The 25,389-nt window shown below is 43.7% G+C and overlaps 1 protein-coding gene across 1 annotated transcript in view; it reads left to right on the forward strand.

Moving 5' to 3' along the window:
* The window catches only part of LOC137518635 (cadherin-6-like), a 510,593-nt gene that overhangs the window by 368,811 nt on the left and 116,393 nt on the right, over positions 1-25,389 (forward strand). Inside the window, exon 5 of the mRNA XM_068236737.1 lies at positions 22,524-22,643. Within this exon, the coding sequence (XP_068092838.1) occupies positions 22,524-22,643 (120 nt within the window). The remainder of the gene's footprint in view (positions 1-22,523; positions 22,644-25,389) is intronic.

Here is a 25,389-nt window from a genome sequence, read left to right on the forward strand (position 1 = left end):
ACATATATCAGTAGCTAAAGATTGGCTGTACTTACATTACATATGCATTTCACTGTCCAGGTTTGGATTTCACAGAATTTGTATATAGTAAATGCAGAGATAGATGCTCCTGACAGCTCATGGCAGGCTCCATGTTTTTCTGTCAAATGTGTCGTCATGTCCTGCCTGCTTCCTGATCACAGAAAAGCTCGTACTGAATAACACAGTGTGCAGTGAATATTAATGAGCCATGTGGCTAGGAACAATAGCTGACTCCTGCAGTGTACTCTGCCCGGAGATTTATCAGTGCTACGCGCTGGACTGATTACAAGCTGCTGTAACGTCTCATTAGCAGCCGAGGGGAGGGCCCCAGAATGCTTTGCAGTATAGTATGCGGCTTGCGTCCTCTTGGGTCTATAACAGCTTTGCTGATAAGCACACATCAAAGGTAACTGCGATTTTTATCTCACTAATGGCTTTTTGGCTTCCTTCTAAACTGTTTAACACAGGAGAATAGAGGTTTAAATTAGCTTCTGCAGCCTGACAGTTACTCTTTAACATTTTCCTTAGTAAACCATGCCGATTTACTGCTTATGCACCAAATATAAATTGTCACATGACATTGCTCTTACGTTTCAGTGTGACAAAGCCTCCAGTAAAATAACAAGTGAGGCCAGTTGCTGGGGATATCAACGAATAAGCTGTATTAGTGCCTCTAGCAGAGAGCTTTTAAGCAACCCTGAAGTGAAAAAAAATTATGATATAATGAATTGTATGTGTAGTACAGATAAGAAATAGAACATTAGTAGCAAAGAAAAGATTGTAATATTTTTATTTTCAGTTATACAGCTTTTTTATAACATTGCATCATACTGTCACTGTGGCAGTTTTAAAACCACTCTCCATCTTTTAAGCTATAAAACAAAGCAGAAATAATGACCCTTTGAACTTCCTGCAGTAAACCTTTATCTTAAGCAGCCTCTTACTGTTTCTTGGCTGTTTAAGTTCTTCACAGAACAGGACAGTATTTGACCCAGTGGGTGGAATAGCTCAAAGAAGATCTTTTACATCAGGGGTCCCCAACCTTTTTCAGCCTGGGGACCAAACTTTCCTCTGGGGCCCGGGGAGTGGTTGAGTCGGGGTTAGCAGCGGGAGTCCCCCCATTTGGATTGTATAGATAGGTAGGTAGCCAGGTATAAGTGCCCCCTGTATAGGGTATCTAGGTATAGTTGCCCCCAATATCCTAGTATAGGGAGTATAGTTGCCCCTGCATAGCTAGTATAGTTGCCCCTGCATAGCCACTATAATTGCCCCTGCATAGCTAGTATAGTTGCCCCTGCATAGCTAGTATAGTTGCCCCTGCATTGCTAGTATAGTTGCCCCTGTATAGCTAGTATAGTTGCTTAGTATAATTACCACTGTATAGCTAGTATAGTTGCCCTTGTATAACTAGTTGCCCCTGTATAGCTAGTATAGTTGCCTAGTATAGTCTTCCCTGTATAGCTAGTTGCACCTGTATAGCTAGTATAGTTGTCCCTGTATAGCTAGTTGCTCCTGTATAGCTAGTATAGTTGTCCCTGTATAACTAGTTGCCCCTGTATAGCTAGTATAGTTGCCGCCGGGTAGACCACTCCCCCCGCGTCCGCTGCTCCTGTTACCTTATGAGCTGGCGGCAGCTTCCTCTCTTCCCCCAGTGGCTCTCCTCTTTGCAGCATCTTCTATTTACAGCAGCACGTCCCATGGCTGCTGTAAGGAGGGAAGGAAGCAGGACAGCTGCTTCCTGTAGCGGCGATCGCTGTCACCATGAGAACTGCTGTCTCGCCACCTTCCCTCCTTACAGCAGCCATGGGACGCGCTGCTGTAAATAGAAGATGCTGCAAAGAGGAGAGCGGCTGGGGGAATCTGAGAGAGGAAGAGGCCGCTAGCTCATAAGGTAACAGGAGCGGCGGCCGCGGGGGGAGTGGAGCGAGAGGCCAGACCCACCGTGGCCCAGCTGGAAACTGCCCACAGACCAGCAGTGGGCCGCGGTGGTTAGGCATCCCTGTTTTACATAGATAACTACTGAAGTTTGTTTTAACTCTTCCTGTATTGGAAAACAATATGAAACTCTTTTCTTTGCTACTATTGATCTATTTCTTAGCTGTACTATGCATACAATTCATTATTTCATGAATTTATTTTTGCTTCAGATTTGCTCTAACTGTCCTTTTGTCAAGCCTAGTTAGTGATCATTGCTTGGTTACAGTGAAACAATGTTACAATTCCATTGGCATTAATCAGTTCTGACCATTTTATTTGAAACGTGATGGTACTATTGATTGGAAGGGCTGTAGAACTTGGAACTAATTGAGGTGAATAGTACATTTTATATTAACAAGGTGGGTTTAGATGCATTTGCAGTTCTTAAAAAAAAATGAATAATGTTAAAGGAGGGGAAAGCACAGCGATATGTTTATGCTGATCCACATACCTCTGTGCATTGCATTGTCCAGTCCTCTCCTCATTCCCCTCTGTCCCCATAATCACTTGAAAAATTAGACTTTTAGCTAAAGCCTTGTGATAATGTTTGTTCCATTCTCTCCTCTTTCCAGCTCCATCGACTCTCTTTAGAGGGAATCTGAAGTGAAAATAAACTTATGAGATAATAATTTGTATGTGTAGTACAGCTAAGAAATACTTCAGTTGTTATCTATGTAAAAGAGCTTGTCTGAGCTTGTCTGAGCTTGTATTGTGCTGTTTTCTGAAGCACTTGATACAACATGTCTTTCACTGTTTATTGTTTGTTTACGGTTTTAATGCATGAAAGTTCAAAGGGTCATTAGCTCTGCTCTGTTTCATAGTTTAACCACTTGCCGACCGCCCACAGCCGATGGGTGGCGGCAAAGTGGACGCCGAAAGCACCGCAATACGCCCATGGGCGTTGCGACCTTTCGGCATGCCGGGGGAGCGCTTCCCCCGGCAACTGGCTCCGCCCACCCGCGACGACAACCTGCCGGCCGTTCGGAAGTGCCGGCGGGATGTTAACCCCACGATCGCCGCATACAAAATGTATAATACACTTTGTAATGTATACAAAGTGTATTATACAGGCTGCCTCCTGCCCTGGTGGTCCCAGTGTCTGAGGGACCACCAGGGCAGGCTGCAGCCACCCTAGTCTGCACCCAAACACACTGATCTGCCCCCCCCTGCCCCCTGATCGCCCCCTGATCGCCCACAACACCCCTCGGACCCCCCTCCTGCCCACCTCCCAGACCACTGTTTGCACCCAATCACCCCCCCAATCACCCATCAATCACTCCCTGCCACTATCTGTCAACTCTATTTTTTTTTATTCCCCCCCGTGTACTGTATGCATCCATCCCGCCTGTAATAACCCACTGATCACCTGTCAATCACCTGTCAAACATCCATCAATCACTCCATGTCACTGCCACCCATCAATCAGCCCCTAACCTGCCCCTTGCAGGCAATCTGATCACCCACCCACACCATCAGATCGACGGCAAACCCGCCGTCAGATCACCTCCCAAGTGCATTGTTTACATCTGTTCTCTCCTCTAAACACCCACTAATTACCCATCAATCACCCATCAATCACCCCCTATCACCACCTGTCACTGTTACCCATCAGATTAGACCCTAATCTGTCCCTTGCGGGCACCCAATCAACCGCCCACACGCTTAGGTTGCCCTCAGACCCCCCCCCCCTTATCAATTTGCCAGTGCATTATTTACATCTGTTCTTCCCTGTAATAACCCACTGATCACCTGTCAATCACCTGTCAATCACCCATCAATCACCCCCTGTCACCCCCTGTCACTGCCACCCATCAATCAGCCCCTAACCTGCCCCTTGCGGGCAATCTGATCACCCACACCATCAGATCGCTCGCAAACCCGCCGTCAGATCACCTCCCAGGTGCATTGTTTACATCTGTTCTCTCCTCTAAACACCCACTAATTACCCATCAATCACCCATCAATCACCCCCTATCACCACCTGTCACTGTTACCCATCAGATTAGACCCTAATCTGTCCCTTGCGGGCACCCAATCAACCGCCCACACGCTCAGGTTGCCCTCAGACCCCCCCCCCCCCCCCTTATCAATTTGCCAGTGCATTATTTACATCTGTTCTTCCCTGTAATAACCCACTGATCACCTGTCAATCACCCATCAATCACCCCCTGTCACTGCCACCCATCAATCAGCCCCTAACCTGCCCCTTGCGGGCAATCTGATCACCCACACCATCAGATCGCCCGCAAACCCGCCGTCAGATCACCTCCCAGGTGCATTGTTTACATCTGTTCTCTCCTCTAAACACCCACGAATTACCCATCAATCACCCTCTATCACCACCTGTCACTGTTACCCATCAGATTAGACCCTAATCTGCCCATTGCGGGCACCCAATCTACTGCCCACACGCTCAGATTGCCCTCAGACCCCCCCCTTATCAATTCGCCAGTGCATTATTTACAACTGTTCTTTCCTGTAATAACCCACTGATCACCTGTCAATCACCCCCTGTCACTGCCACCTATCAATCAGACCCTAACCTGCCCCTTGCGGGCAATCTGATCACCCACCCACACCATCAGATTGCCCGCAAACCCGCCGTCAGATCACCTCCCAAGTGCATTGTTTACATCTGTTCTCTCCTCTAAACACCCACTAATTATCCATCAATCACCCCCTATCACCACCTGTCACTGTTACCCATCAGATCAGACCCTAATCTTCCCCTTGCGGGCACGCAATCACCCGCCCACACGCTCAGATTGCCCTCAGACCCCCCCTTATCAATTCGCCAGTGCATTATTTACATCTGTTCTTCCCCGTAATAACCCACTGATCACCTGTCAATCACCTATCAATCACCCATCAATCACCCCCTTTCACTGCCACCCATCAATCATCCCCTGTCACTGCCACCCATCAATCAGCCCCTAACCTACCCCTTGCGGGCAATCTGATCACCCACCCACACCATCAGATCGCCTGCAGACCCGCTGTCAGATCACCTCCCTAGTGCATTGTTTACATCTGTTCTCTCCTCTAAGCTAGTGTTGGACGAACAGTGTTCGCCACTGTTCGGGTTCTGCAGAACATCACCCTGTTCGGGTGATGTTCGAGTTCGGCCGAACATCTGATGGTGTTCGGCCAAACTGTTCGGCCATATGGCCGAACTAAGAGCGCATGGCCGAACGTTCCCTGAACGTTCGGCTAGCGCTGTGATTGGCCGAACAGGTCACGTGTAGTGTTGGGCGAACATCTAGATGTTCGGGTTCGGGCCGAACATGGTCGCGATGTTCGGGTGTTCGAGCCGAACTCCGAACATAATGGAAGTCAATGGGGACCCGAACTTTCGTGCTTTGTAAAGCCTCCTTACATGCTACATACCCCAAATTTACAGGGTATGTGCACCTTGGGAGTGGGTACAAGAGGAAAAAAAATTTAGCAAAAAGAGCTTATAGTTTTTGAGAAAATCGATTTTAAAGTTTCAACGGGAAAACTGTCTTTTGAATGCGGGAAATGTCTGTTTTCTTTGCACAGGTAACATGCTTTTTGTCGGCATGCAGTCATAAATGTAATACAGATAAGAGGTTCCAGGAAAAGGGACTGGTAACGCTAACCCAGCAGCAGCACACGTGATGGAACAGGAGGAGGGCGGCGCAGGAGGAGAAGGCCACGCTTTGAGACACAACAACCCAGGCCTTGCATGAGGACAAGAAGCGTGCGGATAGCAATTTGCATTTTGTCGCCATGCAGTCATAAATGTAATACAGATGAGAGGTTCAATAAACAATAAACAGTAATTGGTGTTGTCCAGAATGCGCACAATGCGTGGGTCGCGTTCAATGCAGTCCTAGGCCGAAGAGGTCATAGCCTAGGGTCACAAAAACCTGTTTATTTGGGCAATTTCAATGGTGGTGAGTCTGACGTACATAAATCGCAGCAATGGCCATTAGCAACGTCTGAATCTCACGAAATGTCTCATGCAGGTAGAAGACATATTGTTAGACTTGGGCTCCAAAGATGGGTTCCCTACATCTCTGCAAACCAGAGTTACAGGGCTCCAAATTTGGTAAAATCCCCCATAGGCTTTCATTGGGCCTCCTATTTACAGTTCCAAAATCTCACATCTTTTCAAAGGGCAATTGCTCAGCAGTGGCAAATTTTCTAGCATTGTAGGGACCCTTAGGGGGAACATGACTGGTGAGTTTCGGGCCCCTAGGCCAAAGAGGTCATAGCCTAGGGTCACAAAAACCTGTTTATTTGGGCAATTTCAATGGTAGTTATGCTGACGTACATAAATCTCAGCCATGGCCGTTAGCAACGTCTGAATTTCACGAAATGTCTCATGCAGGTAGAAGACATATTGTTAGACTTGGATTCCAAAGATGGGGTCCCTACATCTCTGCAAACCAGAGTTACAGGGGTCCAAAATTGGTAAAATCCCCCATAGGCTTTCATTGCCTCCCTATTTCACTTTCCAAAATCTCACATCTTTTCAAAGGGCAATTGCTCAGCAGTGGCAAATTTTCTAGCATTGTAGGGACCCTTAGGGGGAACATGACTGGTGAGTTTCGGGCCCCTAGGCCAAAGAGGTCATAGCCTAGGGTCACAAAAACCTGTTTATTTGGGCAATTTCAATGGTAGTTATGCTGACGTACATAAATCTCAGCCATGGCCGTTAGCAACGTCTGAATTTCACGAAATGTCTCATGCAGGTAGAAGACATATTGTTAGACTTGGATTCTAAAGATGGGGTCCCTACATCTCTGCAAACCAGAGTTACAGGGGTCCAAAATTGGTAAAATCCCCCATAGGCTTTCATTGGGCCTACTATTTACCGTTCCAATATCTCACACCATTTCAAAGGGCAATGGCTCAGCAGTGGCAAAACTCACCAGTCATGATCCCCCTAAGAGTCCCTACAATGCTAGAAAATTTGGTACTGCTGAGCCATTGCCCTTTGAAAAGATGTGAGATTTTGGAAAGTGAAATAGGGAGGCAATGAAAGCCTATGGGGGATTTTACCAATTTTGCACCCCTGTAACTCTGGTTTGCAGAGATGTAGGGACCCCATCGTTGGAATCCAAGTCTAACAATGTGTCTTCTACCTGCATGAGACATTTCGTGAAATTCAGACGTTGCTAACGGCCATGGCTGAGATTTATGTACGTCAGCATCACTACCATTGAAATAGCCCAAATAAACAGGTTTTTGTGACCCTAGGCTATGACCTCTTTGGCCTAGGGGCCCGAAACTCACCAGTCATGTTCCCCCTAAGGGTCCCTACAATGCTAGAAAATTTGCCACTGCTGAGCAATTGCCCTTTGAAAAGATGTGAGATTTTGGAACTGTAAATAGGAGGCCCAATGAAAGCCTATGGGGGATTTTACCAATTTTGGACCCCTGTAACTCTGGTTTGCAGAGATGTAGGGACCCCATCTTTGGAATCCAAGTCTAACAATATGTCTTCTACCTGCATGAGACATTTCGTGAAATTCAGACGTTGCTAACGGCCATGGCTGAGATTTATGTACGTCAGCATAACTACCATTGAAATTGCCCAAATAAACAGGTTTTTGTGACCCTAGGCTATGACCTCTTTGGCCTAGGGGCCCGAAACTCACCAGTCATGTTCCCCCTAAGGGTCCCTACAATGCTAGAAAATTTGCCACTGCTGAGCAATTGCCCTTTGAAAAGATGTGAGATTTTGGAAAGTGAAATAGGGAGGCAATGAAAGCCTATGGGGGATTTTACCAATTTTGGACCCCTGTAACTCTGGTTTGCAGAGATGTAGGGACCTCATCTTTGGAATCCAAGTCTAACAATATGTCTTCTACCTGCATGAGACATTTTGTGAGATTCAGACGTTGCTAACGGCCATTGCTGCGATTTATGTACGTCAGACTCGCCACCATTGAAATTGCCCAAATAAACAGGTTTTTGTGACCCTAGGCTATGACCTCTTTGGCCTAGGGGCCCGAAACTCACCAGTCATGTTCCCCCTAAGGGTCCCTACAATGCTAGAAAATTTGCCACTGCTGAGCAATTGCCCTTTGAAAAGATGTGAGATTTTGGAACTGTAAATAGGAGGCCCAATGAAAGCCTATGGGGGATTTTACCAATTTTGGAGCCCTGTAACTCTGGTTTGCAGAGATGTAGGGAACCCATCTTTGGAGCCCAAGTCTAACAATATGTCTTCTACCTGCATGAGACATTTCGTGAAATTCAGACGTTGATAACGGCCATGGCTGAGATTTATGTACGTCAGCATAACTACCATTGAAATTGCCCAAATAAACAGGTTTTTGTGACCCTAGGCTATGACCTCTTTGGCCTAGGGGCCCGAAACTCACCAGTCATGTTCCCCCTAAGGGTCCCTACAATGCTAGAAAATTTGCCACTGCTGAGCAATTGCCCTTTGAAAAGATGTGAGATTTTGGAAAGTGAAATAGGGAGGCAATGAAAGCCTATGGGGGATTTTACCAATTTTGGACCCCTGTAACTCTGGTTTGCAGAGATGTAGGGACCCCATCTTTGGAATCCAAGTCTAACAATATGTCTTCTACCTGCATGAGACATTTCGTGAGATTCAGACGTTGCTAACGGCCATTGCTGCGATTTATGTACGTCAGACTCGCCACCATTGAAATTGCCCAAATAAACAGGTTTTTGTGACCCTAGGATATGACCTCTTTGGCCTAGGGGCCCGAAACTCACCAGTCATGTTCCCCCTAAGGGTCCCTACAATGCTAGAAAATTTGCCACTGCTGAGCAATTGCCCTTTGAAAAGATGTGAGATTTTGGAAAGTGAAATAGGGAGGCAATGAAAGCCTATGGGGGATTTTACCAATTTTGGACCCCTGTAACTCTGGTTTGCAGAGATGTAGGGACCCCATCTTTGGAATCCAAGTCTAACAATATGTCTTCTACCTGCATGAGACATTTCGTGAAATTCAGACGTTGCTAACGGCCATGGCTGAGATTTATGTACGTCAGCATAACTACCATTGAAATTGCCCAAATAAACAGGTTTTTGTGACCCTAGGCTATGACCTCTTTGGCCTAGGGGCCCGAAACTCACCAGTCATGTTCCCCCTAAGGGTCCCTACAATGCTAGAAAATTTGCCACTGCTGAGCAATTGCCCTTTGAAAAGATGTGAGATTTTGGAACTGTAAATAGGAGGCCCAATGAAAGCCTATGGGGGATTTTACCAAATTTGGAGCCCTGTAACTCTGGTTTGCAGAGATGTAGGGAACCCATCTTTGGAGCCCAAGTCTAACAATATGTCTTCTACCTGCATGAGACATTTCGTGAGATTCAGACGTTGCTAACGGCCATTGCTGCGATTTATGTACGTCAGACTCGCCACCATTGAAATTGCCCAAATAAACAGGTTTTTGTGACCCTAGGCTATGACCTCTTTGGCCTAGGGGCCCGAAACTCACCAGTCATGTTCCCCCTAAGGGTCCCTACAATGCTAGAAAATTTGCCACTGCTGAGCAATTGCCCTTTGAAAAGATGTGAGATTTTGGAACTGTAAATAGGAGGCCCAATGAAAGCCTATGGGGGATTTTACCAATTTTGGAGCCCTGTAACTCTGGTTTGCAGAGATGTAGGGAACCCATCTTTGGAGCCCAAGTCTAACAATATGTCTTCTACCTGCATGAGACATTTCGTGAAATTCAGACGTTGATAACGGCCATGGCTGAGATTTATGTACGTCAGCATAACTACCATTGAAATTGCCCAAATAAACAGGTTTTTGTGACCCTAGGCTATGACCTCTTTGGCCTAGGGGCCCGAAACTCACCAGTCATGTTCCCCCTAAGGGTCCCTACAATGCTAGAAAATTTGCCACTGCTGAGCAATTGCCCTTTGAAAAGATGTGAGATTTTGGAAAGTGAAATAGGGAGGCAATGAAAGCCTATGGGGGATTTTACCAATTTTGGACCCCTGTAACTCTGGTTTGCAGAGATGTAGGGACCCCATCTTTGGAATCCAAGTCTAACAATATGTCTTCTACCTGCATGAGACATTTCGTGAGATTCAGACGTTGCTAACGGCCATTGCTGCGATTTATGTACGTCAGACTCGCCACCATTGAAATTGCCCAAATAAACAGGTTTTTGTGACCCTAGGCTATGACCTCTTTGGCCTAGGGGCCCGAAACTCACCAGTCATGTTCCCCCTAAGGGTCCCTACAATGCTAGAAAATTTGCCACTGCTGAGCAATTGCCCTTTGAAAAGATGTGAGATTTTGGAAAGTGAAATAGGGAGGCAATGAAAGCCTATGGGGGATTTTACCAATTTTGGACCCCTGTAACTCTGGTTTGCAGAGATGTAGGGACCCCATCTTTGGAATCCAAGTCTAACAATATGTCTTCTACCTGCATGAGACATTTCGTGAAATTCAGACGTTGCTAACGGCCATGGCTGAGATTTATGTACGTCAGCATAACTACCATTGAAATTGCCCAAATAAACAGGTTTTTGTGACCCTAGGCTATGACCTCTTTGGCCTAGGGGCCCGAAACTCACCAGTCATGTTCCCCCTAAGGGTCCCTACAATGCTAGAAAATTTGCCACTGCTGAGCAATTGCCCTTTGAAAAGATGTGAGATTTTGGAACTGTAAATAGGAGGCCCAATGAAAGCCTATGGGGGATTTTACCAAATTTGGAGCCCTGTAACTCTGGTTTGCAGAGATGTAGGGAACCCATCTTTGGAGCCCAAGTCTAACAATATGTCTTCTACCTGCATGAGACATTTCGTGAGATTCAGACGTTGCTAACGGCCATTGCTGCGATTTATGTACGTCAGACTCGCCACCATTGAAATTGCCCAAATAAACAGGTTTTTGTGACCCTAGGCTATGACCTCTTCGGCCTAGGACTGCATTGAACGCGACCCACGCATTGTGCGCATTCTGGACAACACCAATTACTGTTTATTGTTTATTGAACCTCTCATCTGTATTACATTTATGACTGCATGGCGACAAAATGCAAATTGCTATCCGCACGCTTCTTGTCCTCATGCAAGGCCTGGGTTGTTGTGTCTCAAAGCGTGGCCTTCTCCTCCTGCGCCGCCCTCCTCCTGTTCCATCACGTGTGCTGCTGCTGGGTTAGCGTTACCGGTCCCTTTTCCTGGAACCTCTTATCTGTATTACATTTATGACTGCATGCCGACAAAAAGCATGTTACCTGTGCAAAGAAAACAGACATTTCCCGCATTTAAAAGACAGTTTTCCCTTTGAAACTTTAAAATCGATTTTCTCAAAAACTATAAGCTCTTTTTGCTAATTTTGTTTCCCTCTTGTACCCACTCCCAAGGTTCACATACCCTGTAAATTTGGGGTATGTAGCATGTAAGGAGGCTTTACAAAGCACGAAAGTTCGGGTCCCCATTGACTTCCATTATGTTCGGAGTTCGGCTCGAACACCCGAACATCGCGGCCATGTTCGGCCTGTTCGGCCCGAACCCGAACATCTAGATGTTCGCCCAACACTACTCTAAGCACCCACTAATAACCCATCAATCACCCATCAATCACCCCCTGTCACCACCTGTCACTGCTACCCATCAGATTAAACCCCTATCTGCCCCTAGGGCACCCAATCACCCACCCACACCCTCAGACAACCTCAGACCCCAGCCCTGATTACCTCGCCAGTGCATTGCTTGCATCTATTCCCCCCTCTAATCACACCTTGAGACACCCATCAATCACCTCCTGTCACCACTTGTCACCCCATAGCACACCTACCCATCAGATCAGGCCCTAATTTGCCCCGTGTGGGCTCCTGATCACTCGGCCAAACCCTCAGATCCCCCTCAGACCCCCTTCCGATCACCTCCCCAGTGCATTGATTGCATCTATTTTCCCCTCTAACCACCCCCTGAGACACCCATCAATCACCTCCTGTCACCCCCCTATCATCAGATCAGGCCCAATACAACCTGTCATCTAAAAGGCCACCCTGACCGCTTCCACAAAATTCGCCCCCTCATAGACCACCTGTCATAAAAATTTGCAGATGCTTATACCCCTGAACAGTCATTTTGAGACATTTGATTTCCAGACTACTCACGATTTTGGGCCCATAAAATGCCAGGGCGGTATAGGAACCCCACAAGTGACCCCATTTTAGAAAAAAGACACCCCAAGGTATTCTGTTAGGTGTATGACAAGTTCATAGAAGATTCCATAGATTTCATAGAGAGCCGCTAATGCACTAGTGCCCATCAGTGCACACCGACAAGCCAGTCAGGGAGATTCCCAGGGGAGCTAGCACTGCGTCCTCTACTGAGGAAGATGGGGGAATTCTGCCCAATTTAAGTACTCATAATCCAGAGGCTACCCCCGCCTCCCTCACCTCCACCGATCCAGAGATGGGATCCCCTAAATGCTTCCCCCGCCTCCCTCAGCTCCACCGATCCAGAGCTGAGATCCCCTGAAGCTCATCAACAAGCCTTCGGAGCAGAATTTCTCTCAAAAAACCTCTTTGAATCAACAAAAATCTCTGTTATTTGACTTTTAATAAAATACCTCTGGTGAGGAAATAAAGCACACTTAATAACACATTCTTTGTGAATTGAAACCAATTAGAGAACTTTGGTGTGTGAGCTACATTAGTAGTCAGATACTACTAGGGAGAACAATTCTATGTCAGCTTTGAAAACTGATTTGCTGTGCAAGAAGATATGGGTGGGGTGAGTAGACAACAATGGGGCCAAAGTCAGAAAGCCAGACAGGGCTGACAGTTACCTTCAAGAAAAGTTTTGAGAATCTAAAAAAAAAAAAGAATATTGATTTCCTTAGGCACGGAAAAAGCATGAATTGTTCAAGTGATGAGGATCATTAAGGTGACCTTGTGTCCAAATCCTCTAAAGTAAAGGAAACTTGTAAAAACATTTTACAGGTTGCTATCTTAGGAATGCTTCGTGTGTGACCTCCAAACAAATTATCTTATTCAGATTTGCATTTGGTTGAGTTTTTGTGCAAGCTTAGTTTGGCAGAGTGCTGCTTATGAAGATGGGAGAAGGAGGAAAAACAGAGGCTTCACACAGTTCACATGAGCAAAGGAAATGGATGAAAAATTCCAACACAGCTAATTGCTTGTCACCTGTGCTTTGATGGGTGCAAGATGAGGGATGTCTGTACAGATTAATGGCTTCATGTCTCTCCACATCTTAACTTTACTAACTGTTATGCCGGACATACACAGCTTGATTTTGCCGCTCGATTCTTCCGTTCGAACGATTCCCCGCTCGATTCTGCAGGCGATTCTCTTATCTTCCGCTCGTTTTTCTTATCTTTTTCTATTGTCCTCAATGCAAAATCGAGTGGCAAAACGATTGGGCGGGAGATCGGACGTGTCGGAAATTATCTATTGAGCCATCTAAATGACTCTGAATCGAGCCGTGTATTCCCAGCATAGCCTTAATGGGCCCATACAATGGTCGATTTCATCCGTCGATCTACCGATCGATTCGATCAAATCGATCGATCGATTGGAAATCGATTGCCGATCGATTGCCCGATGATCGATTTGCGGCCGATTTCGCACCAGTCTGTGCTATGCAGGTTTGTTAAGTGGATTATGTAAGAGTGAACAGAGGCGCCAGCAGCATAAAAGGTTCTAAAAGGCTTAAAATCCCTCAGGAGGTGGTGGTGGACTCGCCTTCCCGAAGCAGACAAGATACCGTCAGTTTTATGACAACAGGTTTATTAATATACTCCAAAACAAACATTGCAACGCGTTTCACGGATATGTTCCCGCTTCCTCAGGCAATAAACAGATAGGAGTACACAGTATAATCTCAAGGTCACGAATAGCGCCTCTGCACAGAGGCGCTATTCGTGATCTTGAGATTATTGATAAGATTGAGATAAACCTGTTGTCATAAAACTGACGGTATCTTGTCTGCTTCGGGAAGGCGAGTCCACCACCACCTCCTGAGGGATTTTAAGCCTTTTAGAACCTTTTATCCTGCTGGCGCCTCTGTTCACTCTTACATTATCAATATCCACCTCTGGTGGAGGGGTGTTGCCCCTTATTTCCTTATCTACAGAGAGCGACTTTTAATCCTGAGTGAGGACAGGTCTAATCTCCTCACCTGCCTATACAGTGGTTACCTAGGAGGTAACCCACGTTTGTGAGTATATACATTATATACTTTTCATTTCCAACCCATTGTTTTGCATACTACACTATATTGGGCTCTCGGTATTTCTTTTGTCTTTATTGTTAAGTGGATTGTTGCAATTGCATTATTAGGCCTGGTACCCACTGGCACTAAAAAGGGCAGGACAAAGAATGAGTGAACTTTACATTATAAGCCTACTTGCCCTTTAACTTTCAAACTAAACTTAGATCTCTCCAGAGGCACATGAATGCATTTATTGACATTTTACACTTTGGTCTATTTTTACCCATTATGCACGTGCTGTCATGTGCAGCAGGGCTAAAATAATACATTTAATGAAAGCGTGCATCACTTGGATGAAAGGCATTTCATAATTATTTGTGCATTACCCTACTTTTCAACATATGTCACTGCATTCATTCATTATCTGATTGACATATTTAACCTTGCACATCACAAGTGCAGGAAATGGCACACATCTGAACAAGGGACATTTTCCTGCTGATAAAAAAGGGAGAGGCATTTTTATATTGAAGAGTATAATGATACGCTGGGGTATAATGAGTGATAGAGGAAAGCAGTCTATCTACCGTATTCAAGGGAAATTATGCACAAAGTCATTTTAATGGGAATGTGTCATATGAAACTTCCTGACTATAGATAGTAAATGAAACATACATTCAAGGATAATAAGACTGTTTTTAACTATGCTGCGGGCTATAATTCAGCCAAAGATGTTCACATGGAGGTGATAAGTCAGAGAGCTTTTTCTCCATGTGAAATCCTCCTTCTTTGAAAGTAACAGTAAGAGAAAAGAATACAAATAAATTATGGGGATTGATTGCAGAGAAAGGCGTCTCACTTTGTATTGTAATGCAGCTTGGACCGCTCTCAGTTGAGATCAGTGGATCGGGGGACTGCTGTGAGTCTGTGTTTGGTATGCTGAGATTAATCCGAGAAGTAATTATTATGTAGCGCAGTCTTTCTGGTGAGTCATTTGTGATATGTATTACTTATTTAACAGGACATTCCAGGGGTTCATTACTTTATTGTAAGGAACACTGTTCATTTTCCAGCACTGTGCTGCTCCACAAAACAGTGGACTTCACATGAGAGAGGATTCTCTTAGAATTACACAGGGGTCATTTTTGACAAGGAAATATATTTTAATTGTGGACTAAGTATTTTTAGGCTTAGCTGTAATGTAATTCTTCCTTCTTTAAACCAATTTTACGCCTTGCACCGCCTCCTCCAAATAATGGTGGATTTTTGGCCCAGCTTGAATTTAAGTTTCTCAAGGTAGTCTGTGAGAATTAAAACCATTAGGGCTTTGAGACAAAAATGAACATAAAGGCACTCTATTTAAGAATGCTAGATACAAATTTGTTTTCATTAAAAAGGGGTTCATTTGCAGCATGTTTCTCCATTATTGGGCTTGCACTGATTATGCACTGCATGTCTTCTATTGGCTGGAAGGCTGAGGCTAGTTGGTATTAGTAGCAGCAGTAAGCTTTGAATGGTGAGATCTTGGAGATCCCTCAGGAAAAGTGAGTATGGGACACAGACCAATTAAACAAAGAAGAAGAGCACTGTAAAATAACTTATCCTTTCAGTAAGAGCTTTACCCAGTGCCACCTTGTCATATAGGTGGAGGTTAGTCAGAATCAGAATCAGTTTATTTCGCCAAGCATGACTGGGTCATGCCCGGAATTGGGTTTGGCACAAAAACAGAGAACTCAGCGACACAAAAGAATAAAGATAAAAAGGCAACACAAAAGACATCTACCTTTTTTGATGATTGGCCGCAGACATAATTAGTGGAGTTATCCCTCCAACTAACTTATGGGTGTCTTTGTTTGTCCTGTGTTGATTTTGATATTTTTGTCTTTGTCTACCCCTCCTGCATAAATGGCAGAATGAGTGGTTGTTGTTTCTGGTGATTGTCACTTGTTGGGTGTAGGTGATGGATTCATGTTTCCTGTTGTCCTGTCTGGTTTTGAATGTAGATTGAATGAGTATTCTTCTGCTCAGGGAGTTTGTGATGTGGATAATTCATCAGCTTGTGCAAATAGTATTGTTGCTAATGCATTATGTATAAGATATACAATGTATATATCGATTAAGTATGTTTTGCTTTTGTGATCCTTGATCACGAATATCATTATTATTTATTGTATTGTATATTTTGTATATATTTTTTCAATAAAAATCAACAATACGGACATTGATAACAACCATGACATCTAGCAACCAAAACAAAACCAACAGTAGGTGGATGACGCATTACAGTAAAAAACACAATAGTGCAAGTAAAATGTACACTAAGATAGGTGTAGCTTAGCAGAGTAGGGCACTAATAGGGACACGGGTGGCAGGGGAAAACAGCAAACATGAATGTTGGTATGAATGTTACGTTCATCTGTTAAACAGGTTTTCTTGGATTCAGGAGCCTGAAAAATTGGAGGGCCAGTCATTTCATGTGCATCTGCTGGACTTCCAGCCTTCAGTTTCCAGGTTAACGGTTTAGTCTTATGGGCGTCTATCATCTAAGGACAAAGGTTGATCCAATGAAAATGATCCAAGAAAATTACAAAAGAATGTGATACCGCTTGGTTACACTTACCTAAACCCACATAGCTGCATGGTGCTTGTTGGAGTTCCTCTAAAGGTGGCCACTAATGATCCAATTTCTAGCGAAAAATCGTTAGAGTGATCAGAATTTCTAACCGGAGTGAAATCATTCACTACACCATCAACGAACCAATCTTTGCTTCCTATCTATCACAACCAACATGGAAATACAAATTTTGGCCAGACGAAAATTCAATCGGACGATGTTTTTATAATCGTTCGTAATCGATTGTGCCCATCAACAGAGATTATTTACAACCAATGCGATCAGAATTTCTGATCGCTCAAACAAGTTTTTGCTAGAAATTGGACTGTTAGTGGCCACCTTAACACTAACCCTCTTAAACAATACCTAAACATAGCTAATAACCATAACTGATATTTACCTTCATTTGTTTTCGCTCCTGGAATTGAATGCAATATTGGGGCACCAAGATCTTCACAGATAGCTCTTTGGTGAGCAGAATAACCCCTTGCAGCCCTTAACCCCCCCCCCCCCCCCCAAAGCTAATACATCAGTTATGTTGGTACTAAACTCCTGTATCCAAACCAAGTTAACCTAAATAAACTCCTTGGGCTCGATTCACGAAAGGGTGCTAACTCAGTTAGCACGCCTAAAAGCTTTGAGCGTGCTAACTAGGGTGCTAAGTAGTTAGCACGCCTAAAGCTTTTATTGATCGCGCGCAAAGTTTAGCACTGCGCAGTGCGCATGAAACGTCGCACCGGGTGCGAAGAAAACGTTGCACGGGTGTGCCCAAAACTTTGCACCGGGTGTGCCCAAAACATCGCACCGGGTGTGCTCAAAACGTTGCACAGTGCAACAGTTCGGGAGCACCCAGTGCGACGGTTTAGCCGCACCCGTTGCAACGTTTTCATCATAATACGGGCAGCGCTAAACTTAGTGCGCAAAACTTTGCACCCTAAAGGGCTTTAGGAGTGCTAAGGGGCTTTTAGGTGTATTAACTAAGTTAGCACCCTTTTGTGAATCAAGCCGCTTCTGTCTAGGGTGCATAGTCAGCAGAGCTCAGGCACTTCAGGATTTGCAGTAGGCTCAGACAATGGGGTATATTTACTAATCTTGAAAGCACACATACAAATTCTCCCAAATTGCCCAATGTGCGTTTAACATGTTATTTACACTACATTTACTAACAAGTGTTGCACAGTTTGCGTAGTACCTGCTTTACTGTATGTGCGCTGTCATGATGGCTCTGATAAGATTAGTAAATATACCTCAAAGTAGGAGATTCATCTGGTTAAAGCAGATGGTAGACACAGTGATAGAAAAAAGGTTTGACTGTAAAAGAAAAAATATAACTGCAAAGGAAACCCAGAGTTTGCAATTAAATAAGCTTCTATTGATGCATGGTCCATCTCTGGTAATACCGAGAATACATTGTGTCACATAGACAAAAGCACATTTATTGTGCGTTGTACAGATTTCTTCTGCACAAAGCATAATATGTATCTTGCTTTTAATGCTTTAAAGTTATTTATGTCAAAGGGCAAACCATGGACAAGCAAGTTTCCTAAACTTTAATGCAGCACAGTGCAGAAAAAAAAAGAAAAAAGGGAAATAATTGTCAAAACCTGGAAAAAGGAACCACTCCATGGATTGAGAGCTTCTCCAATAATTCAAAGTGAAATTGAAAAATGGGACATGCTGCTGCTCTGCCGCACTCTCCTGCATTGTGTAACCACAATATAAATGCAAATGATCAGATAAATTACTGTAATTTAGGGAAGGAATTTATAGAACAGAGGACAGACAAGAACAGAGCTAGGCAATCTTTTACACCTAAAGTTGGAGAATTGTATAATTACCTAGCTCAAGATAGCTATGCATAAACTTCTTTCAAACTATACCTATTAGAGTTGCTATCTCTGGTCAAGACTAGAAGCAGATCTTCAAACTCCACATATTTTTTTTCTTATATTAAAGAGGAATTCCAACTTGTGCTATGTCATTTCACATACTGCAGAAGTGCCAAAAAGCCCTTGAAGCATGTTTAAAGCCCAGCTTAGGGCACATGCATATATATATATATATATATATATATATATATATATATATATATATATATATATATATATATATATATATATATATATTTATATATATATATATATACTGTACCTTGTAATAACTTAGTAAGAAAAGTGCCACTTTGTTACATATTTTTAAGTGAAATAAAGCTTTTTCAACTGAAATTCCATTTTAAAAATATGAAGCAGCCCAGTTGAAGGTGCCAACAGCCAGCTTACATGTTACTTGGATTGGAACAAGTAGTTGAGAACGCAAGGAGATGATGAAGATGGCAGGCCACGGTTCTGGAAATCTGTGCTGCAGGAATTTCCTGATGTCAGGACTCCTGACACAGGACCTTAAAGTGGACCTGGACGTTTGCACAGCACACTATAAAAAGTCTTTATTACATTATTTATTAACATTGAAAAAAAATTAGTTGCGGAAGAAATTCACTACTCCGTGTTCTTGCTAGATCAAAGCGTGTAATTAGTCCTGCAGCTGTGAAAAGACTGCAGGAGCACACTGGTGCGGCTCTCCCCATAGAGTAAACACTGAAGCTTAACCATTTCATTACTCCCTGGAAAGTGAAACCAAGTTATAAAGGTTGTCATGCTGTGGCTAATTTTTTACAGCCGAGAGGAAGTTCTGAGTTTATTTCCGCTTTGAATAAGGTACAAAGCTACAACATTCGGCAGAGATTGCCTTTACTCAGCTATTCCATTGAATCGTATAAAAACGGAATAATTTATAAGAGGCTATGTATAATTGTGGCGATAATCTGAAAGTATTGCCACTGTTGTATGTATCCACTAGTTTTGTGTAATTGTTTTGTGTAATTGGCACAACTGCTGATAATTATTTTGAAGTAAATAATGATTACCATATTTAACCACTTTACCCCCGCGCGTACGTATTTCTCCGCCCCTTTTTCCATCCTTTAACAACCAGGGACGGAGAAATACGTACTTTCCGCGTTCCCGACGCTGCCCGCGCTCCCGCTCGTAAACACGCCGCCCGCCGCTAGTAAACACGCCGCCGCCCGCTCGCCCAGAGATCAATGAACGGGAAAATCCATTCCCGTTCGTTGATCTAAGCCCCGCAATGATCCGCTGCTCTCCTATGGGCAGCGCGATCATTGTGAGAAAAAACTCACGTGTCCAGCCTCCTTATTCTTCCTCCAAGCTTCCGGAAGGAAGCTTGGAGGTCGCATTAAAACAAAAAGTTACTGTGGCCATCTTGTGGCCAAATAGTAAACTACACCCTACACATTTTTCACATACAAATAAATGACTTTTACACATAAAATTAACTCATTACCTCCCACACTCCCCATTTTTTTTTTTTTTTTTTTTGTAATTAAAAAAAAAATTAAAAAATTTACAATTAAAAAAAATACATAAATAGTTACCTTAGGGACTGAACTTTTTAAATATTTATGTCAAGAGGGTATAACACTGTTACTTTATAAACTATGGGCTTGTAATTAGGGATGGACGCAAAAATGAAAAAAAATGCACCTTTATTTCCAAATAAAATATTGGCGCCAAACATTGTGATAGGGACATAATTTGAATGGTTTTTTTAACCGGGACAAAAGGGCAAATACATTTCATGGGTTTTAATTACAGTAGCATGCATTATTTAAAAACTATAATGGCCGAAAACTGAAAAATAATAATTTTTTTCCCCACATTTTTCCTATTTTCCCATTAAAACACATTTAGAAAAAAATAATTCTTGGCATAATGTCCCACCTAAAGAAAGCCTAATTGGTGGCGGAAAAAACAAGATATAGTTCATTTCATTGCGATAAGTAATAATACAGTTATAGACGAATGAATGGAAGGAGCGCTGAAAGGTGAAAATTGCTCTGGTGGTCAGGGGGTAAAACCCCTCAGTGGTGAAGTGGTTAAAACATCATGATCAGGGCCAGTTCTCTCATGAAGCAACACTTGCATCAGGGCCGATTCTAGGGGCAGCATGTTTGTACTGTGTTTACACTTAAAGCATAGAGTTAGAGTAGAAGGAGAAGCGAGAGGAGAGCAAGCAAGGCGAAGAGGTCATCATTTGGGAAAAGCAGCTTGTTGTGCTGCGTGAGGAATCTGACAGTGAGTGAGGAAGGGGAGGCAGGAGAGCAGCAGTGTTTAATTTGACTTGCACAGCAGAACGGAGGAGGTGGCACTGCTGTCCTGACTGAGAAGGAATGGAGGACGGCCGACTGACTGAGGGTGAGCAGTTTGTTTGTCACAGACTCTCATCCAGCCAGTGTGTTATTGTGTTGAGCTGCAGCATGTCATGTCTTAGGTTGTTGCATATGCTCCTTTGCTGACTGAGAACACGAAATGAAGCAGAAATATCACAAGACATAATATCATTACGTAACAAAACTTGCACCGCAGCTAATGTATAATGTGCGGTGTAAATTGTCGGGTACTGTGCGTGCATTCCAAATCGGGAAAGGAGGGGGGGGGGGGCGCACCCTCACAAGTTTGCCTCAGGCAGCAAAACGTCTAGAAACGGTCCTGGTCATGATCAGCATGATTATAACTTTATAGACTGCAAAATGACACCCTTCTGACAAAGAAAAAGCTTTACGTTCTCTTTCCCTCAGTAAATATTTACTACTATTTATCTATAACTTTGCCTTGTGCCTTGTATCAGAATATATGTGACTGTTTATAAAACATGACAGTTTCATATTGTTTTGCCTTGTGCGGCTGCTTTGTCCATCCAGAATAGATGTTCTCACAAAACAACTTTCGGATTGTGTGATGCAAATTTGCAGACAGAAAAACCTGTGAATGCAGACAGCTTATTGGGAGAGTCTTGTCTAGGTGTAGGCCACTCCCACAGTCTCCTGCCTTGAAAGTCCCACTCAATCAGCTGCAAAGACAGAGCACCAAGGTTACTGGACCCCACTGACACCCTCCTTCCTCTTCTTTTCATGCCTTTCTCTCAATATAGGTAGGATGGAGCCGCCCACTGTGTATTCTATTTTGGTATTTTAAAATAAAACAGAGAGGTAATCACTTATTTCTTCTTCTCAGAAGATATAGACACCAGTTCCACTGGAAAAATGTTTACTCAAAAAACAATCTGACAACACGTTTCACGGGTCATGGCCCACTTCCTCAGGTCAATACAAAATGCCTTGATAGCAAAGGAGACAGAGAGTAGGCACCATCCAGGAACTGAAATCCACCTCCCTATACCTAACAGCACTGCACCATTGGGGTCCCGGTCTCAACCTACCTCTCGCCCAGGTATTCTTGGTCCCTGCAAGAAACCCCCCCCCCCCATTTCTCTCAATATGCTCCTGTGGACAACCCAACATAGTCACCTCACATCTAATAATATTCTGTCATCATGATATGTCATCTGTGTTGCTTTATACAAGGGTATGACAGTGTATACCAGTATACCATTATTGCATTATATGAATTTCTGCATAGAACGTTACAAACAATAATGTTTATTTTTTTCTTTTTACCACCATAACCCCCCCCCCCCCCTACCACCTGTTCATTCCTCCACTCCCTTCCTTCAACTCCTCTCTCCTTTATTCTCACTTCCGTCCCTTCCCCACCTCCTCTCGCCACCCATCTCCTCTCCCATTCCTTCTTTCACTTCTATCCCTCTGTTGTTCCTTATTTATTTTTTTTATCATTGCAGAAACTTTTCTGAAACTAACATACCCTTTTCCTTTATTGCAGGTACATTTGTCGTTCAAGTTACAGCAAATGATGCAGATGATCCGACCTATGGAAACAGTGCAAAAGTCATCTACAGTATTCTGCAGGGACAGCCATACTTCTCAGTTGAATCTGAAACAGGTCAGAAGACCTTAGCTGTGCCTTTGTTTCTGTAATTGAAAATGACATGTTAAGTCAAGCTAGGACATACTAGACAAAACTTGAAAGAGATTACATTTTCCACCCTGCACAAACTGACAAACTCAATTGAGCAAGACATCTGTAAGCATGACACCAACGTTATTAGAACCTAAAAATCAAAGCTGAAATATAATTAGGATTGTACACAAAATAGTTTCACTTGGAACAAGAAACAAGATTGAGATTTTGTTTCTTCGGAATAACTATGGGACGCTGTAGCCACCTGAAATGTCTGCACACATGCTACCATATTGACGTGGCTTCAGACCTCATTTAGAAGACTTCTTTATCTTAAATGTTACTAGCAGTTATATTGTGTTGTTTCTACTCGCCTTCTTCTTGCAGTGGACACAGAATAAGACATTTTTCAGTTCATTGATGCAGTCTTACAAATTAATGAAAAGCATGTTTTGCATATAATAGTATTTATGTGACGTGTACTGTTTCATACTCCCCTAAACAGGTCAGGGGCGTAACTAAAATCACTGGCACTCTCCCCTTTTCCCTCGCTTTCTGCACAGGTAAACTGAGAACCAATGTTATTCAAATGGCTAGTGCACACTTGAATGTGTTTTCCCCATGCAGATAAAAACAGTGAGCAGTGAAGCACTGCACACATTTTCTCTATCAATTACATTAGCTTCTGTGATAGATGATTAGTGTTCTCCTAGTCTCAGCTTCTTTTTACACTCACTCTGCCCTCCTCTGATGGAGCAGAACGGGCTTTGCAGACTTCTCCCGCATCACTACAGTACAGATCACTTAGGGCTCATTCATACTATGTGCTGCGCTGTCAGTTTTGACGCAACACACATAGTGTACGATCCACATGGCAACATGAAAGTCCATAGACTTTCATGTTACCATTCACACTACAGGTGTGCGTTCCCATGCGTTACGATGTAACGCTTCTGGGGACATAAAATCGCACGACGCACACGTCTCCCGATGGGTACGGCTGCCGGTGCCTGCGCTCTAGCGCTCCCCGACGTACATTCCGTGCGTTGACCGTGCGATGGCAACGCAAGCACGAAATCGTGTTCGTGCTTGCGTTGTGTAGTGTGAATGAGCCCTTAGGGAGGGGTAGAGAGGTTGGGGCTGGGCACTGTACACAAGAGCTTGCTGCACACTGAATAGGGACTGTCTACAAATCTTTGTCTACAACACTTTGTATGAATTCTTATCAGTGGCTGAGTAGTCATTAGAACAATTGTGCAGAGAACAGAAAGTTTTATCTCTCTGTGCCCTTAGTTGTCAGTCTCTCAGGTTAGGGAAAAAACTTCCACCCCCACAGGCCCCCCTGCAGACTGTTGCTCACTGAATAGGGACTGTCTGCAAAACTTTGTATAATTCTTTATCAATGGCTGAGTAGTCATTAGAACAATTATGCAGAGAGCAAAAAGTTTATTCTCTCCGTGCCCTCAGTGTCAGTCTTTCAGGACAGGGAAAAGTCACATCTCCCCCCACGGGGCCCCCTGCGGCTTCTGGGCCCCCTACGGCTGCATTCCTTGCAGAATCTATTGTTACGCCCCTGATACAGGTAGCAGTTTAATGTGTGAAGGGTTATGAATATTTATGAGCAGGTGCCTAGATAGAGGGGAGCAGCACCTGCGATGGCAGAGGGGCCCAGAGCTGTGGGGGCCCCAACTACTAACCTCCTCTTCTTCCGATACCAGGGACTATACTTTACATCAGGTGTTTTAGTGGTTATACTTGTTATGAGTGTGAAGATCATGATGGTCACACTTGTTTAATGACGTGGGATGGGCCCCTAAGCCATGAAGGGCAACATGGAGAGACAAGGGTAGAGATGTGAACATTTGGGGGCCCATCAAGCTTTCGCTGGGGGCCCCATGAATTGTAATTATGCCACTGCTCCTGATGGACTAATTAGCAGAAACATTCCCTTCAACTTATTCCAAGAACACCCCTTTCTCTTCCCTCTTCCAGTTGTTCATTTGAAATTCACCCCCAAACAAAGCAAGCCCAGCTATTTGATGGCTATTTAAAGCTCACAGTCTACATAAAATCCACTCCTTTGCACTCTTCTGGATGCATGGAATAATTTGCCTAAATTGATGACACTGGAAGCAAATATAAATGGTAGGACAGGAATTGTTTTCTTTTCATCATAAACTGTTGTTTCATATTTTCTCAAAGTCCAGCTGCTCTATGACACTTCTGTAGTTTGTAGTTTTGTAGTTTGTGTTCAGTTTTGTAGTTTGTGTTCAGTTTTGTAGTTTGTGTTCAGTTTTGTAGTTTGTGTTCAGTTTTGTAGTTTGTGTTCAGTTTTGTATTTTGTGCTCAGTTTTGTAGTTTGTGTTTAGTTTTGTAGCTTGTGTTCAGTTTTGTAGTTTGTGTTCAGTTTTGTAGCTTGTGTTCAGTTTTGTAGTTTTTGTTCAGTTGTCATCATCCTTCAAAAAGTTGAGTGCATATTAAAAATCTGTGGTAATATTGTGCATGTGGCATCATCTATCATGTTCCTCAGCTCTCATTGGCAGTACAGCTCCTTCCCCACTTGTGCATTGCTGATTTCCAGCAACACACAGTTATGTGATCCTCAGGGACATCAGAAGTGCATAGACTGCACTGTCTGATGTTTCCATGCATGCGTTGTGATACACCATGGAATCTCAACGCAAGGTTGCAGCCAAAAATATGCAAAGGCATTGGGATTTCCATTCAT

The sequence above is a fragment of the Hyperolius riggenbachi genome, chromosome 5 (genome assembly GCF_040937935.1).
Source record: "Hyperolius riggenbachi isolate aHypRig1 chromosome 5, aHypRig1.pri, whole genome shotgun sequence".
Lineage (NCBI taxonomy): Eukaryota > Metazoa > Chordata > Amphibia > Anura > Hyperoliidae > Hyperolius > Hyperolius riggenbachi.